Source organism: Seriola dumerili, unplaced genomic scaffold (assembly GCF_002260705.1).
Source record: "Seriola dumerili isolate Sdu_G_001 unplaced genomic scaffold, Sdu_1.0 BDQW01000609.1, whole genome shotgun sequence".
NCBI classification, from domain to species: Eukaryota; Metazoa; Chordata; class Actinopteri; order Carangiformes; family Carangidae; genus Seriola; species Seriola dumerili.
This window is the reverse complement of record NW_019174864.1, coordinates 1,633,125-1,651,075: the sequence shown is the minus strand read 5'-3', so window position 1 is coordinate 1,651,075 and position 17,951 is coordinate 1,633,125. Positions and strand designations below refer to the sequence as shown.

Genomic DNA, 17,951 nt, shown 5'->3' with positions numbered 1-17,951 from the left:
ATTGATAATATAAAGGGTTTTCTAAGTCTGAAACTGAGGGCAAACCTTGGAAAAAGGCACCTCCACCCCATCCCACCTTGGTTTACTTTCTTTGTTTCCCTGAAATCCTGGATGCCTATGAGATCATGATTATGTTATTTGATCACATAGAGACTCAACAATAGAGCCAAGACAGCCTAATACTGCTGTTTGACATACCTTGAGGCTAAACCAAACACATTAAAAAGGTCTTGTTCTAAGGCTATTAGTTTCTGCCTCCTACTTTGAAAACCTCTGGATTATATTAATATATTATTGATAAAAAAAAACATTCTAATGCTTCGTCTTTGTTTCTGGGTTGTGTAGAAAAGACAGACTGACCAGTGGCAGTATGGTATGAACGGATCAAAGCAGAGAAGCAGAGCGTTGGTCAGAGATAAGCAGTCCTTCCTCGTTACACCACACGGCATATAACAGGGAAAACATTAATGCAAACAAACGTTCACAAATAAAGCAGTCATTAATACACACAAAACAATAATAGAGCCAGAGGGAGTGACCACAAAGACCACAAATCCACTGTTTTTATAGCTTTCTTATTTTTGGAGTTAAAATGGTTTTTATGTAGTTTGGTCTCATTAAACAACAGTTTAGAATGGCTAAATTTAGATTTATGGATATGACATTTTGCCAGAACCAAATTTATATACAATTCTTTAGGTTTATTATTATTATTATTATTAAAGATAGCAAACGGTACATTTTCCCAGTGAAGAGAAAAGTCAGCATCAATGTTGTCAACACTTATACAACCTCAGCTGCGCTCTTTTTGCGCAGTGACGTGGCAGCGGACGTAGCGTTCACTGTTCCGGACACATGGTACAGAGTGGGAGTGCCCAGGGCGCTGATGTAAACACAAAATACGCCTCAAATAGAGATTAACCCAAATAGCCTCGCTGATCGGGAAGCGGTCTGTCTGCGTCGTGTGTAATATGTGTTAGAGCGCAGACAGGCGACGCCATGGACTTCTACATCAATCTGAAGGTGAATTTCAGGGGAAATTCGAAGAATTTCCTCCTGTCGGGAACCGAGACCAAGAGCTGGGAGTCGATGGAGGCCATGGTAAGAGAGGACGATAAACTGGGCGATCACCGCACACAGTCAGCCTCCCTTGCCTCGGCACTGCTCATATTGGCAACTCTCTTTTACATTTGCTATTTGTGACCATGGTTACCTCTTGCGGGATTAGCCTGCCAGCTCCAGATGCTATTGCTATTGCCAGAGATGCTGTTGAAACAGCACTACCTTCATGCAGCTGTCCTGTGAGCTGTAAATATTGCAGCTGTGAAAATATTCCATCAGGCTGACAGCATATACCAGAGTCAAACGGCAGGGAGGATACACTATAAGTAGTTTGTCGTCATGGAAACACTGTTTACCAGAACAGTATAACTGGTTTGATCTTGTATCTGGCCTGTTAGCTGCATGGAGAGCTAAGTGAGTGTTCCTGTCAATGCACTTACTAGTCTGCTGTTAATAACAGCAGCAAGGCCCAGCAGGAGCTCTTCTGAATACACAGCAATAACAATCAGGAATACCATGACACATTAATTTGGTCAGCATAATACTATAAAACATGCCTATATACTGCTGCTATATTTGATCATATGGTAAACACACAAATCACAAAATTGTAAAATGGCTTCCTAATTTCAGACCTTTTTCTGTTTTCAGTTGCTGTTCATGCAGTCTCATCAATCCCACCATGATTACTTGTTGTCTTTTATCAATTCAGTATTTAATGCTGTGTGGCGGGGCGGCACAGTAGAGCAGTGGCTAGCACCGTCGCCTCACACCGAGAAGGTTCTGGGTTTGAATCCCGGGCCTGGGGCCTTTCTGTGTGGAGTTTGCATGTTCTCCCTGTGCTACGTGGGTTCTCTTTCGGGCACTCCGGCTTCCTTCCACAGTCCAAAGACATGCACAATGGCTCCAGCCCCCCCATGACTCTATAAGGATAAGCGGCAAAGATGATGAATGGATGGATGGTGTGTGGTGGCCATGTGGGGGGTGGGGGGGTGTCTGCCTCAACTGGTTGGATTGAGAGGAGGAAAATGGGGGAACAGCTGTATACACTGTTGATAGAATCCAAACTGTGTCAACAACACAAATTCTATAAATTATTCAATTTATGCATTTTCTAAAAGTGTCTATACAGTATGTATTGTTTTCACTTGAAAAAATCATTTTTATATCCTTTTAGACAACAATGCAGAGTGACATCAATGAATGCTCAGATAAGCCTATAGGGGCTTTAAACAGGTGGCCAACACACTTCAGAGTTGTCTTAAAACTTGTCAGGGGAAAATAAATTTCTCCTACACTTACCCTACAACAAAGCCACTTGTCCTGGCCAACAAGATAAGCCTTAATATCAAGTCCTGTAGTATATTATTAACATTATCATATGTTTTTCATGCAAAATCTAAATAATTGGAAAGTATGACTGTAAAATAAATGTAGTGGAGTAAAAAGTAAAATACTTCCCTCCAAAATGTAGGGGATTAGAAGTAGCTTATAGAGTAGCAAAAACTTCAAACTTACAAGTACTACCAAATTATACTCTAGGACTCAATAATAAGGCTACCTGTACCATGTACCTAGTTATTTTCTGCAAATGGCATGTTCACACACACAGAGGATAGACAGGCTTGCTTGAAGTCTCAAAACCTCTTGAGAAAAAGATCAGCTACACTGAAAGCCTGTGGTGTTGTGACTGCTGGTATCGTGTTGTTAAATGATATTAGGTCAGAGTTGTCTACTTCTGGCGATGCTTTTCCCTCTAGCTTGGGACTGTTGTCAGTGTCAGACAGTTTTTACCTACACACTAATAAGTGATATACCTATTAATAATGCATGTACTTGATATTTGGTTATGGACCTTTGTTCCCTGTGTTTATCTTGAAGACGGGGCTTCTCCTCAGGCTGGTACATTGCCTACAATGAGGCACTCCCTAAAAGTCAGAGAACAAAAGTCTCCAGTTAACGACACTGATAACAAGACAAATTTTAAGATAATTGCCTGCATTCCAGCTTTGCTAGATGGACACTGGTGGAGTATGTTTCTGCAGCATTGATGTATTAATAGAGCTGATATGGTGCCACACTACAATGTTTACAAACTGTTGACAGCACACACCCAACTGCAAACAAACTCAGTTATAACACTTTGTATTAATGGATTTTAAAACACTGAAGATTTTATATCTCTAAAACATTCCAAGAATTTAGAATAGTGATTTTATGTGTTACCTCATCCCAATGTAAAATCTATGGGCTGAACAGGGATGCACGGGCGTGGTCAGAAAATGTTTTGGCTTATGCGCTCAATTTCCATTAAAATTAAGGCTACCATCTTGTAATCTGGTATCCAATTATTTACATTACATCTATCCCATGCTTGTAAACTAGCCCCAATTTGGAGGAAGTTAGCAGCACTAGTTACCGCACAGTAAGAACAGCTTGTGTAACACAATCTGAGTCATTTGTAGCCAATGAACTGTATTGATGATGGTTATTTAATTATAGCCATGTTAGATGTACTCAAGAAATTCCTCAGTGTTATTAGATACATTTAAATACTGGCTTTTAAATGCTACAGAGGTATTTATGTTGCTACTGACAATCTGTCTGTGCTACGATTGCCAGTGTAGACAAAGTGTTACCCATAACTTTGATTAAGGACCATCATAATATGTATACATACATATACTGTATGTGTATTTATCACAGTCATTGATCTCCTGTAGCAGCACTGAGCAGCTTAATAATACCTTGAATGGAAGAGATGTATCTCGGGTCAGATTCAATTAAATGTTGAACTGGTGGTGAAGCTTCAGTGCTGTTTGCCCTGGTTACTTACAGTTAAATAGGGACACATTAATTTAGACCTACAAACTCCTGCGTCATAGATGTCTGCTTACACTGTCCAGTTGCTACACGTTACTTTTCCACCAATGAGATTGGAGAAGTTGTAGTGGCCATGGTAAAATGCAGGAAACCAGTAGTAAGTCATGGAGTTATTTCACACGGTAAAGTGCTGCAACAAACAGTAATATGCAATGAACAAGAGAAATCTGAATCTCGCACAGTTCTGAGCCACTGAGGGGGTCACATACCATAAAACAATGTAATGTGGAAATCAATGCGAAAATTTCTAATTGCATTTTACTAAATGCTAAATTGAGCATGTGTTTTACCAAGGCATGTGGGTTTCCACACCATTATTTCTTCTACCATAAAAGGGCGTAGGTTTGGTATTAACATTGGTGGGAACTCAACAACCCTGCCACCCCTCCAACACAAAGGGTATTTTTTAATGCTGTCAGTTGAATGGTTTATTAAGATAATTGTATATTGTATATATTGTATACAATTGTATATAATGGACAGTACAAGAAAGAAAAACTGCAAAATGTCAGTGAAAAATATTTAGGAAGATAAATAATAGATGATAATATAATATATAGCCTACAATAGGTATTTACAAAATATATATACATTGCACAGATGATGTATGTTACTTATATAAGATCTGTGTTTCATTTAGATAAAAACTATACAAACTTTAGGAAATAACTTAAGTTAGATCTTTGAAATAACTTAATGGAAAAGAGAGAAAAATCAAACAATATGTTTATATTCAGTAGTCCTACCAGTGCTGCAGTTCTCCTTTTCTACTTGATTTTACATTTAAAACCAGCTCCATCTTGAGCAGCTACATCAGTAAAGTGCTGCTAATCCACTGATGCATCAGTATTAACAATGTAATAATGTAAGGCTGCTGATGTAAGCTAGCTCTAGCAGGTTTTCATTTTAAATCAATGTGGCTGCTGGATCGTTAGTTTACTACCTAGGCAATAGAGGAAAGGGAGTCATCTGAAATAGTACATTTCTGATCTGCTCTCACCTCCTCTGTCTGGCAGTAAGTGTGATATTTGTATGTAACATGAGATGCAGTTTCAGCCAATCAAATGCTGCCATGTCTAATTGGTCGCCTTGGAGACTTATCCTCATGGAGGGTACATCATAATTATCTAATGAGTTCACTCCAAACAGTGTAAACAAGTTCACTGAAATACTGGTAGGGACAATTCTATCCTCCCAAAATATAACTCATTGATTTGTAGCTGTATCCTGATTGGTTGATTTCTAGCCATATTCTAATTGGATGATTTATAACTGTATTCTGATGTGGTTAGTTGGTTTGTAGCTGTGTTCAGATTGGTCGATTTTTTGCTATATTCTGAATGGTTGATTTGCAGTTGTATTTTGATGTAGTTGTTTTCAAGCCATATCCCAAATTATTGATTTTTTGCCGGATTGTTATTGGTAGGGATGGGTACCGAGCTGTGGTATTGAACGGGCCCCGGGGCTACATTATTCAAGACTGCAGTATCAATAAGCTGCAAATAATAATATTATGCAAACACAGCCCCATGTCACAACTGTGACAAATGTTGTGTTTGTTCAAGTTTTTTTTTCTTCCTCAAAAAGTATCAATAAGACTACCGTTAAAGTACCGAATTGATAAGCAGTGTCTGTAAGAGTAGTAGTACTGTTAAAATCTTAACGATACCCATTCCTAGTTATTGGTTGATTTGTACCTCTTTTCTGATTGGTTTGTTTGTAGCTGTATGCTGATAGGTTGATTTCTGGCTATATTCTGATAGGGTGGTTTCTATCTGTATGCCAATTGGTTCATTTGTAGCTGTAGTCTGACTTGTTGATTAGAAGCCATAGTCTAATTGGTTGATTTGTAGCTGTATTCTGATTGGTTGATTGTAGCTGTATATTAATTGGTTGATTTGTCCCTGTATTGCAATTGGTTGGTTTGTAGTTGTATTCTGATCACAGGGTTTTTCCTGGCTGAAAATTAGGCGGGGGTGGTACTAAGCCGTATGACCGTGGGGTCACAATATTTATATATCCATTATCATTATCTCTTCAGCCACTGTGGGTCAAAGCCACTCTCTCTATGCTTTTGAGAACATCCGTGAAGATAAATGAAAAGTGATGTTAAAATCATGTAAACACTGGCTTTAAAAGAGATGATATTCACTTGTTTGAAGAGCCGCAAAATCAGGTTGCTGCCTCCTTCTGCAGGTAGAAAATCCAGCGCCTTGTATTCTTCTTCTTTGGCAATTTCGGATCCCTCTGCCTGATGCACGGATTATGATACAGTGCCACTACATTGCTGTAGTGGCGTACAGTTGCAATTGCAGTTACAAACGACAAATCCGAGTACTGAGAAAACAAGTAGGCCTACTAGAATTTTGTCAGGAGGGGGAGGCGGCACGAAATTTGTATCTGTATTCTGGTTAGTTTATTTGTAGCCGTAATCTGACTAGTTGGTGGATTTGTAGCTGTATTCTAATGGTTATTTGATTTGTAGTCGTATTCTGATTGGTTGGTTGATTTCTTGGTTCCCTCCACAATCTTGTTATTAATCTTTATACACCCCCCATGCACTACTTGGCTGTGTGTTGTTTCTCCATTTCAGACACCAGACATTTCGTTTTTTTGTAGTTGTCATGGTTGAGATGTGACATAACAGCTGTATGACCAATCATAATATCTACCAGACAGCAAACAACAGGGCTATCAGGGGTTCCTCAAACTTGCATTTATTTTCACCTCCAGAGCAGTGCCCAAATGTAGCTGCAGGAGCTTAGTGGAGAACAGTGGAAATCGAAGCACAACCTGTGACCAATGGCTATATGTTACAGTATGTTCTGTTAAGTTCCTGCATTAGGAAAGGGCTAATGGTCTGCCAGTGAGCTAGAATCAGCCTGGAACTACTGAAAAGTGTGGGCAAAATTCTAGAAGACCTATTTGGTAATCAATGGCATTGTAAACACCATGTGTCAAAAAAGAATGTGAAATATAGGCTTGAAGTCTTGGGATTTATGGTTCATCTCTTACAGCCACAGTAACCAGGAAGAGTTCATTTGTCTGAGTGCTGCTGAGTCACAGACATCAGACTTCAGTTGTTGTTTTGCCAAACAGACAGGTGTAAGTTGGTTTGCTGTACAAAGTTTAGCATTATCTGATTTTCATTCATAATGATACAACATGAGCTGTTTCTGGTTCATGTGTAAGCATAATGAATGCTACCTGGATACAGTGTTCAGCTCTCAGCCAGTAAAGTGGCTGTACAAGTGAGGGTGGGACCCACTCCCTGACCACTGCTTCCTCTGGCTGAGCAGGGATGGACATGAGCCTTTGAAATCACTTTCATGATGCCAAAGACAAATGCACAGAGAGAGAGAGGGAGACAAACTGTGCTTTCTTTGTCCTTTGGCAACTGAAACAGTCATGAGCACCCCCTCTTCTCACCCATTTACCCACATACACACTCACATATCTCATTTTAGTCACTGACGTCATCCTAATTGAAATTAAATGAATTATGACCACTTTATCTGAGTCCTTAGCCTCTTATTCTGTCATTCTTGAAGAAAAGCTGCCCCATCATCCTTATCAGCTTTTTCTTTCTGTGTGTTTTGTGTGCAGGTGAAGCGTTCCTATGGCCTGTGCAGCCTTCAGCTGACCTATCTGGACGAGGAGAACGAGGAGGTGACAGACTCTGTTTGTGGTCAATCTATTTGATTCCCCACTTATTTGCTTTCCTGTTACTTTAAAGGGGCACTCCAGCAATTAAGTATTGTACTTCCATAAAGTTGGAGGACTTACAAGAGATTAAAAAACACAATGGTCAAAATTGGTGCAACAGGCTGACATATCCTGACTTTTATTCCCTGATAAAAGGTGAGCTGTATGATCCTACAGTTCCCATAATGCAACTCAACAGCGCCTATATTTAAACCTTTCCCGCCTGTTAAATGCTAATTCCAATTTTTACCAATTCTGTCCAACAGTTATAGTTTCTAAACCCAACATTTTTTCCTGACGACATCACCATGACATCATCAGGGTTCTTTTCAATTTGACAAAGCTCCTTCAGAGCCACAGAAGACATATAGCAGGTTTTAATATGATAAGTAGCATTGCCTGTGATTGGTAAACTGACCCTCATATGTAACATTGATGGAGTAGCTTTTCAATTACTGAAACTATATCACCCAACCAATAACCAACTGACACCACTGTGAAAATGTTGACATATTTACATCAAATAAGCTCTACTTTCTTTCTTCAGGTGTCCATTAACAGTCAAGGTAGGTAAACAGACAGTAAGCTGCAGCAGTAAGCTGTGATATGCTACTCAAATCTATGAGATTTCAAATGAATTAGTATGAACGTCACATTAAAAAATGGATCCTTTTTCTGTTTCTTATTCCAGTCGAGTATGAGGAGGCATTAAAGGTAAGCATTTATTTATATACTTATGTTAAGTTCTGTACACCATGTTTTAGCTCAGCTCGTGTTACCTGTTTAAAATATGACTAGTAGTGATTGGTGGCTGAGTTCAATTTCAGTTTTAGGCACACACAACATGCAGAACACGGAACCACTTAAACTGTTTCTCACATCGATAAACTCAGTCCCGTAAACCTCAAGAGACAGATTTGCTTCAGCAGGTAACAAGTTACCTGTATTTCTCTCACTGCAAGTGACTCTGTTTTTTGGGAACATTTGCAGCAAACATGCATGAGTAAGAATCCATCAAGAAACAGCACAAGCAGGTAACACAGAGGATGAGCTGGCAGCAGCAGGAACAGAAGCACTAGAATTGGCAATGGGACTTTCAATCATTTCTTGAGTCAGAAATTTTTTATTTCCTGCCAGGTCATTTACCAGGTTACATTTCACAATTTAAAGGAAAATCTGAACAAATTCAAATTTTCAGGGCCCAAAAACACTAAAATGTGCAATTAGCCCAGATTCACATCCAGGAGCACTAATGAACCAAGTGACTTCAATAGCCTTGACAACGACCCAATGAGCCCTGGGTCTCCCCATCACTCAGTCAGAGCTGAGAAAGCCTCTTGGACGCGAGTTGAAACGTACATAGTATTATAGGGTAGGGTAGAGTATTAGGGCCATGCATGAGAAAAAAATGAGAGGAGGAAGATTTTTTTTCATCATGCACTTTGAGAAAAAAAAGTCAAAATGTCAAGAATAAAGTTGAAATTAGGAGGATTTTTTTTTCATTATGCACTTTGAGAAAAAAGTTGAAATGTCGACAAAAAAGTTGAAATGTTGAGAATTAAGTCGAACTGACTCAGAAGAGGAAGATTTGTTTTATTTTGCATTTCAAGAAAAAAGTCGAAATGTCGAGAATAAAGTCAACTTCCCCTATCATTTTTCGTGCCTCTGTCAGCACGCAGTCGCTCCGGGCATCCTCCCAAGGGCGCAATGGATGTGAGTAGTCTGCTATTACTTTGGGGTCATTGTTTGTTCTGTAGGCCTCCATCCACATTACATAGGTACACACGTTCACGCCATATTTTAGAATTTACTCTCGCTGAAATGGGGCACCAGTCCTCTAGGAGGACAACAATGAATTACTTCATTGCCAAATTTATCAATCTCATATCGGAAGCCATGACTTCTCGATTCAATGGTTCTCCAGTCTCTACGTCAAAAGAATATACAACAGGACAACAATTGGGTGTAAATAATGGAGTTTATTAACTAAACTACTCTCTACAGAGTAAATGCAAAGTGTAATAATCATAAAGATGAAAATAATAATGAAATGAGCAGTGTGATGAGTTGGCAATGGTGGGAGAGAATATGTTATGGCTATACACTATGGCTATACAGCTAATGATACTACATCTACGAATTAGGTTTGATGATTAAATATTGCTATATTTCGACATCAACCCAGTCATGAGCAGAGTGTTAAGACTGGCCTACTGTGAGTTGCGCTGTAGCTGAAGACCCTCGGCTGGAACCCAGGTGGCTGTGGTTGCCATGGTAACCCCGGAGACGCGGGATCTAGGTGGATTATCCTGGAGGCCGTGTCCCGTTATCACGATAACAGATTCAGCCGGTGTCTCAGCGATTCAGCTCTGGTGGAGTTTGCCAGGAGACTTTCTGTCTCGGGCACTCTTGATTTCTGTTCGGCTTCTCTGTAGGCAGTCATGCAGATGTGTTATCTGCTGGTGTCTCTTGCGGGTTGATGCGAAATAAACTCTAATGCTCTTCTCTTTGGCTGGATAACTTTAGAGGAGACTGGCGTTGACCAGATGACTCTAAAGTTTTGAAAAATCTTCAAAAAGGAAAATTGATGATGATTAAAAGTTACAAAATTACTCTGAGGCACTTCTGTTGTTTTGGTTCAGTTGGTCTTGACTTGTGGCAAAGAAAAATAAAAGACGCGAAAAGTGCAAAAATGACTAAGAGCCATGAGCTTGTGGCTAGCAGCTTAGAGCTAAGAGTTTACATGGCTACAGAGCCGGGCTTTGAGCCGGGACTCTGAACTTTGAGCAAAGTTCTCAGCTTCTAGTTTCTGCATCGTTTTCTAGCTTCAGCTTTTCAGCCTCTAGCTTTTAACTTTGTTTCTCGCATCTTCTTCCTTCTTAGCATCTGGGTTTCTCTCCTCTGACTTCTGACTTCTGACCTGTGTGAATTGTTCACGACTGTTCTATCCCCTGGGGGGCTGGTGCATGTTTCAGGGGCGTCACTCATCTCCTCCTGTAGAGTAATTTTCCACTGAACTTTGGAATAATTTAATTCTAGAGTTTACTTATAAACTCACACATCCGTCTTCCACCATGACCACAAAACATTAAATGAAATAACATATAAAACTACTTGCACTAATAATGGCAGAGAGGAGTAATAGGAGTGTTGATTTCATATTACATTCTTCAAACCTGGAATTAATCATGATACAAGTGGTTAATTGATCAAACAACAATATAAACATTTCCCAAAGCTAATAGTCTATAAATGTGGATTACACAGCAGTTCTTTGACTGTAATAATAATAATATGGACATTCTGGATGTCATGTAGTGTGTGTTACCCCGTGTGAAGGATGTTGACAGTATGGTCACATGAAGGACATTGTCTTAAAATCTACATGTTACATTTCAAACATTCTATGGGATAGAAGTTTGGGATTAAACTATTGCATAGGAACATCTCATGAGTTACAGAACAGCTAGATATTTAATTTTACATTCTTCCTTAGATCTGTGTCTGTGAAGAGAGTTCTGCTGGTCACTACCCAGGATTGGAATGTGGGTTGTAGTTTATGACTCTTATCTAGAGAGGGACAGAGGAAGGGAGGTTGGTGTGTGTGTGTGTGTTCATGTGTGTGTGTGTTCATGCATGGCACAGAGAGGCCAGGATTCACACCTTAGTGTTAATCAGTCCTTTTGTTGTTACTTGTCCTATATAAGAAACAATCAAATATCATTAGACAGAGTCTTATTGTTACAAACTGGAGATTTTGTCTATATTCTCCAGTTGCCTGGTGTCCATTGGTTAATCCTCTGGAGCTGACCCTTTGACCTTTGGTCTGGTTCTGTGTCGTTTGGACATGGTAAAAGCATGGTCTGTTTGTGGAAGAAGGGTCCTTTGTCTCTGTTTCCTATCAATTTGATAGTTTGATGGTGGGAAGAGTCGCAAAGTTTCAATTGTGGGTCCGTAACTCTGCATGTCCTTACAGTGAACTTCCTTAATGGCTTCTGACTGATGCCAGGCCAGGTATGTATGCTACATCTCAAAAGGTCAACTTCAATTTGGAATGTCACGTTTATTCTTGACATTTCAACTTTATTCTCGAAAGGCAAAATTAAAATAAAAATCCTCCTCTTCTGACTCAGTTCGACTTTATTTTCGACATTTTCTAAAAAAAATCTTCCTTCTGTTAACCGTTCCTGTTTTCTGCCCCTGGACTGTGGTTGAGGAGCACAGGGGAGACATAGGTGCTGCTTCAGGGCCGAAGATGTCTGCAACTTGAAGGTTAATCCCCTTCACTTTAAACTACAGGTGGCAAGCGAAAACACGGAAGCCCGGCTTGATTCTGAGGAGTGCAGGATTTATTTCTGTCACAAACAGCTAAACCGTGTACACCTTGCCCTTTAACTTCACAGCTACTCCTAATTCAAGCTCCGTTCCTGCTCCACCACTTACACCCCACACACACACACGGTCACTCTTAAAGGAGCCACGCCACTTATACAACACTACCCACACTCTAGATGGCAATTACAACATAATTCCACTCCAGCACAGTAGCATATGTCACTCTTTTTTTTTTACACAGGCATTCATCCTTATTCACCAAGAGTCCAATGTAAACATGTGGCAGTCTTGCAGGGTGCACATATTACAGCAGAATATAATCCGCTACACAATTTATGAACATACCTGAGTACTAACTAGGCAACTGGGAGGACATGGAGTTAAACTTCACTACATTAAAGGCATCCAACAGCAAACAGTATAAAACATATCACTTCATTTTGAACTTTTTTTTTCTTTAATGTTGTAAATTGTCCTTTGAACTCTGGAAGCTGTCCATGAACTTAATGAGCCACCCACTCACCATACCTGACCGGGGGCTGACGGGGGCAGCTTGACCTTTGAGAGCGATGACCCTGGTGAGGTGGCTCCACTGTACTACCCCCACACCCCACTATCCTGAGGGTCCCCAGAAGAAGAAAAGTCCAGATGAGGAAGGGTGGGGGGAAGTGAGCCAGAAGTTGCAGGGATATCCCTGGCTGAATATGGTGGAGTGCCGCCAGAGGTTTCTTCCATGTCTGTGCTAGAGAACAGCCCAGGAAGACCCAGGTCCAGATCAGTGGGATCCATGTCCAGGACCGGTGGTGCAATATCGCTTCAGCTTATTGTGGTAAACCACTTTGGTCTTTGGGCCTTTTTGGATGCGATACACTAGGTCATCTAGCTGTCCCACGATGAAGAATGGCCTTTCATACGACGGGAGAAACTTCCTGACCTTGTTCCTGACCTTTCGTGTGCCCTTGATGAGATACCACACAGCGTCTCCAACTTGATACTGTGTGCGGCAGCAGTTCTTTCTTTGCACGTTCCACAGACTCACCAAGTGCATCTCGGGCAGTCTGATGCGCCAGCTCCAGCCACTCACGAAGGCGTTGGACATACTCCAGGGCAGAGGGAGTGGCTTCCGGGTCGCGGGGCAAGCCAGTTATCAGTTCTACTGGTTCACTCACCTCCCGGCCGAACATCATAAAGTTGGGGGTGAGACCAGTGGCGCTATGCCTTGTTGCTCTGTAGGCCTTGACAACATAGGGAATCATAAGGTCCCAGTCCCAGTGAAAGCGCTCAGCTGTTGTGGCCAGAATCTGTTGCAGGTTGGCATTGAATCTTTCTACTTGGCTATCAGACTGTGGTCGGAACGGTGTTGCATGTGTCTTGTCAACACCAAACAGTGTGCACATTTTCTGGAACTTCAGACTCAAAGTTCCGGCCTTGGTCACTCTTCAATGTCTGTGGAGCTCCGTAGCAACACACCCACTCTGAGGCAAGCACTTCAGCTACAGTTACTGCCTTGTCATTTGGTAGGGGGAATTATTTCACCCATTTTGTGAAATAGTCCTGTATCATGAGCACATAGCAGTTTTTGCGCTCAGTCTCATTCAGTGGCCCCATGATATTCACAGTGACGCACTCCATGGGGGCTCCCACCCTAACGGTTCCCATGGGAGCTTGTACTGTCTTAAGGGTTCTGGCTTTGGATGCACAGCTGGTGCAGGTGTGACACCAAAGACCAACGTCCTCTCTCATCCAGGACCAGTACTGCCGGGTTTGAAGCCTAACACAGTGCACTCAACGCCAAAATGTCCACCAACTGGCCCTTCATGCATCTGCCTCATGACATCAGGCCAGAAGGCATGTAGCAACACAACTAGAAGTGGGTGTCATTCAGGCAGTAGAACCGTCTGACTAGAATTCCATCTGAGTCTTTGTGGCTGGGCTAGTGGGGAGACTGATCCATGGGGGCTGCTCTCCGCTAGCATCCATCCATGCCCTGATTGGTGCAATGTCTAGGTCGGCCTCCTGGGCTTGTCGCAGTTCCTCCAGGGACCAGCCGCTAAATAGTGCAGTCTCATTGGTCTTAGCCACAAAAATTTTCTAAGGGAGTTTTAAACTGTTGTGTAGGGTTTTGTCTAACCCCACCAGACTCACCATTGTCTGTGTCAGGTGTTTCTCTACCCCTACTGGACTCAGCAACGCCTGGTTGACGACAGAGTCCAACTCACACTGCACAGCTTGGTCACTGACGTTCCCATGATGATGGGAGGGGCCTTCGCAGCTTATATGGGCATGACTGGCAGCATGGATTCCTGCGTGGTTGTGGAGACGGCCAGGGCGATGATCTCAAAATCGTATTTGCCCAGTCTCTCAAGCCATCTGGCAAGCTGCCCCTCAGGGTCCTTCATTTTTGTCAGCCAACAGAGACTGCTGTGGTCAGTGCGCACAATGAAAGGACACCCCAGGAGGTACTGCCGGAAGTGTGATGTGAACGCCACTACAGCTATCAGTTCTCGCTGTGTGGTGCAGTAAATTCTTTTTGTTTTGGAAAGGCTGCTAATTGCATAAGCCAGCACACACTCGCTGCCCTGCTGAACTTGAGACAGGACAGCACTGATGTTGACATCACTTGCATTAGTGTCCAGTATCATGTTGGCTTGGTCTAGAGGGTAACCCAGGACTGGTGCAGTGGTTAGCAGGTGCTTGAGTCTGTGGAATGCTGCTTGAAATTCCATAGTCCACTGAAAATGGGCATATTTCCTGGTCAGGGCATGGAGGGGCTCAGCTACAGTGACAAAGTCCTTCACAAACCGTCGATAAAATGATGCCTGGCCGATAAACTGACGCACCTGCAGGGCAATGGGCAAGCGTCTGTAATGGTCCAGTCATTTAGGACCCTGTAGTCTATGCTGCGGTGGTACGTCCCATCCTTTTTATGTACCATCACTTTGGGTGAAGCCCAGCTGCTGTGGCTGCGGTGGGCTAGCCCGGCCTCCAGGCTTTGCTGTATCTGCTGGTCGGCATCCTGTTGCTTCTCCCATGCCATCCGGCGTGGCGGCTGCTTCACTGCGGCACCTGGGTGAGTTACGATGTCATGCTGCATGCAAGTTGCGTTGGGTGTGCGGCCCAGGTTTCTGGGCCTACTTGAGAATAAACTGCTGTAAATGTACTGCAGCTGAGCTAGCTGGAGTTGCTCCTTTCTGTTGAGCTTGGCTGCATTCTGTTTGTAGAACTCTTGCAGGTGTTGGGGGACAGCGGGGTGCTCTGACTGCTCCTGTTTGGTTGAGGTGGTGGAAGGCTGCAGGACTTCTGGAAGCTGGAGGAACCCTGCGATGGCCCCCTTCTTGATAGTTACAGGACTAGTTCCAGGGTTAAAGATGCGTAGGGGCATGGCTTTAAAGGGCTGGGTTTCCACCAGGACACAAGCAACCAGCACTTTCTCAACAAAACCTTTGGTGAGACTAAGCATTACCTGTTGATGTGTCCTTTAATGTGGGCGTTGCCTCTTACTACATACTCCTGTCCAGCCTGTAATACCACAGTTCGGGCTACTCTCACTGCATGTGTCTTTGGTTTGCTAAGGGTGTGGAGATATGGCACCTCCTCACCAATACAGAACAATGCGGTGGTTTCCAAAATCACAGTGAGCTTGAGTGAGGAACGGATGGCCTAGGAGGACCTCACTGCTGGTAATGTCGGCAACCAGTAAATGCACATTTACCTGTCAGTTGTTGATTTGGACAGGAATGTAAGCCTCCCCAGCAACATGAACTAGGCCCAGTTTATGACCCGGGCCCAGGTGATGACCCAGGCTCACTGAGTGAGCAGCAGACTCCACAAGACGGCTGTAGTCCCACTGAGAAGACAGTGGATGTCCATAGTAAATGTCTTTGGGTGAATTGCAGTAAGGGATGTGCATTTGTGGGCTTAAGGTGACTGATGAGTAGAAGGGGACTTGTGTGCTCTGAATGAAGCTCCCTGAGTGGGCAGAAGCAAAGGGGTTAGTGTTGGGAGTAGCAACAGTCACCGCTGTGTCATTCAGCTTTAATAGCTGGATTTAGGCTCACCACAGTTGCTATCTTGAACGTGAGAGGGTCCCTCCGTGGTCGCCAGTGTTAACTGTTCCAGTTTTCTGCCCCTGGACCATGGTGGGGGAGCACAGGGGAGACTTAGATGCTGCTCCTGGGCCTGCAACTTGTGGTTAACCCCCTTCACTTTAAACCACAGGTGGCAAGCAAGCGGAAGCCTGGCTTGATTCTGAGGAGTGCAGGATTAATTTCTGTGACAAACAGCTAAACTGTGTACACCTGCCCTGTAACTTCACAGCTACTCCTAACCAAAGCTCAGTTCCCGGTTGCCAGCTTCATCATCAAGTACAACAACCGCTTGCTGTCCTTCGCTCCACCACTCACAACTCACACACATGGTCCCTCTTAAAGGAGCCACGCCACTTATACATGACACTTATACAACACTTCGCTCATCTTTTTTCTCATCCATGGCCCTAATAGTCATAGAAAAACTTCCAAGTATCTACAACCAAGTCCAGTTGCCCTCGATTCTATTGTTCTTGGAGAACCATGACCTGGATGACTGAGAATCTTCATAGTTCAAAGCCTCACAGACTGCTAGCATAGCTGTATATTCTTACAGTTACTTGTGTTACTTTTTGACAGCAGCAGTGGGACCTATGAGGGATGGAAGTATCCACTTACTGACCCTTACTGTACCTCCCTCTTGCAGCAGAAAGTAGCTTAGGTTTGTCCAAGTCGCTACATTTGTCGCTAGGTGCTTTTCTGAAAAGTCAGATTTAGCAACAAATGCCCCCCTGATGACATAACTGTTTGCACCATTTCATTTTGAAAGAGCCTGGCCAATGAGGAAACACAACACTCGACCGGCTGACCAGTGGTGTAACTTCAGTACTCAGTCATGCATCATTCAAATGCCCAATGGTGTAACTTGATTACTCATTCAGTGATATTCACCTTCTACCCCTAGAAAACTTAGCTGGCGACAGAGTGGAAACATTGGGGAAAAGAACGCAGACACATTAACACCAGTAACAGAACAAAAAAAGATAAAATGATGATTGGAGACAGGGAGAATCTCAGGTGTGTGCAACATGAGCTGAAGAGGAGATTAAAGCAGGAGGACTACAAAAAGAAAGTAGAGAGGAAGCTGCAGCACAACAACACCAGAGAGGTGTGGAAGGGAATGAGGACCATCGCTGGCTATAAAGAGAAGAACAGCCAGGAAACATCAGGTGATGTGGACAAGGCCAATGAGTTCAACCTGTTCTACAACAGGTTTGACGCAGCCACATCTGTTCTCTCTCCCACTGCTTCAGCTGCAGCTCCTCCTATGGCATCGCCTCCACAACCTGACACTGCAGCTGCAACTCCCTCCACACTGGGGTCAAGTCTCCTGTACTTTACAGTGGATGAAGTGAGGGAGCTCGAGTCATTTTCATGATATATTTATACATATTTCACATATTTATATGCTGCATGCGTCATGAAAATGACGAGGAATCAACAATGCTGCGCTACGCAGCAACTGGCGGGAGGGGCAATGTTGCGCTGTGCAGCATCCGGTATAAATGGGTTAATGATTTACTTGCCCCCTATCTACTTAAAATGTATAATCAGGCACATAGCAATGAGAAACTACCACAAACCCTTAATGAAGTAGTTATAACTGTAATCCCAAACAAAAGCGAAGGATTTGGAGGAGGTTAGTTCATATAGGCCAATCTCCTTATTGAATACAGATCAAAAGATCTTGGCCAAAATACTTGCAAGAAGACTAAGTCCTCTAATGGGTAAACTGGTGCACACTGATCAAATGGGCTTCATCCCTAGGAGGAACTTCTTTCATAACCTCAGGCGCTTCTTTAATATTATGCATCCCCCTATTAACAAATCGTGCTACAAACACCATCCCATAATACACAATTTAATAAGAATAAGGAA

At 42.7% G+C, this 17,951-nt stretch overlaps 1 protein-coding gene across 6 annotated transcripts in view; it reads left to right on the top strand.

The window, feature by feature from the left end:
- Positions 1 to 877: 877 nt before the first annotated feature.
- LOC111236255 (next to BRCA1 gene 1 protein-like) overlaps positions 878 to 17,951 on the top strand; it is a 91,869-nt gene continuing 74,795 nt past the window's right edge. For 5 of the 6 annotated variants that reach the window (XM_022764920.1, XM_022764918.1, XM_022764923.1 and 2 more), the window contains exons 1-4: positions 878 to 1,101; positions 7,552 to 7,614; positions 8,198 to 8,216; positions 8,342 to 8,364. In XM_022764920.1, the coding sequence (XP_022620641.1) occupies positions 1,000 to 1,101; positions 7,552 to 7,614; positions 8,198 to 8,216; positions 8,342 to 8,364 (207 nt within the window). In that variant the 5' untranslated portion in view covers positions 878 to 999. The remainder of the gene's footprint in view (positions 1,102 to 7,551; positions 7,615 to 8,197; positions 8,217 to 8,341; positions 8,365 to 17,951) is intronic. The other variant, XM_022764919.1, reaches the window with a different exon arrangement.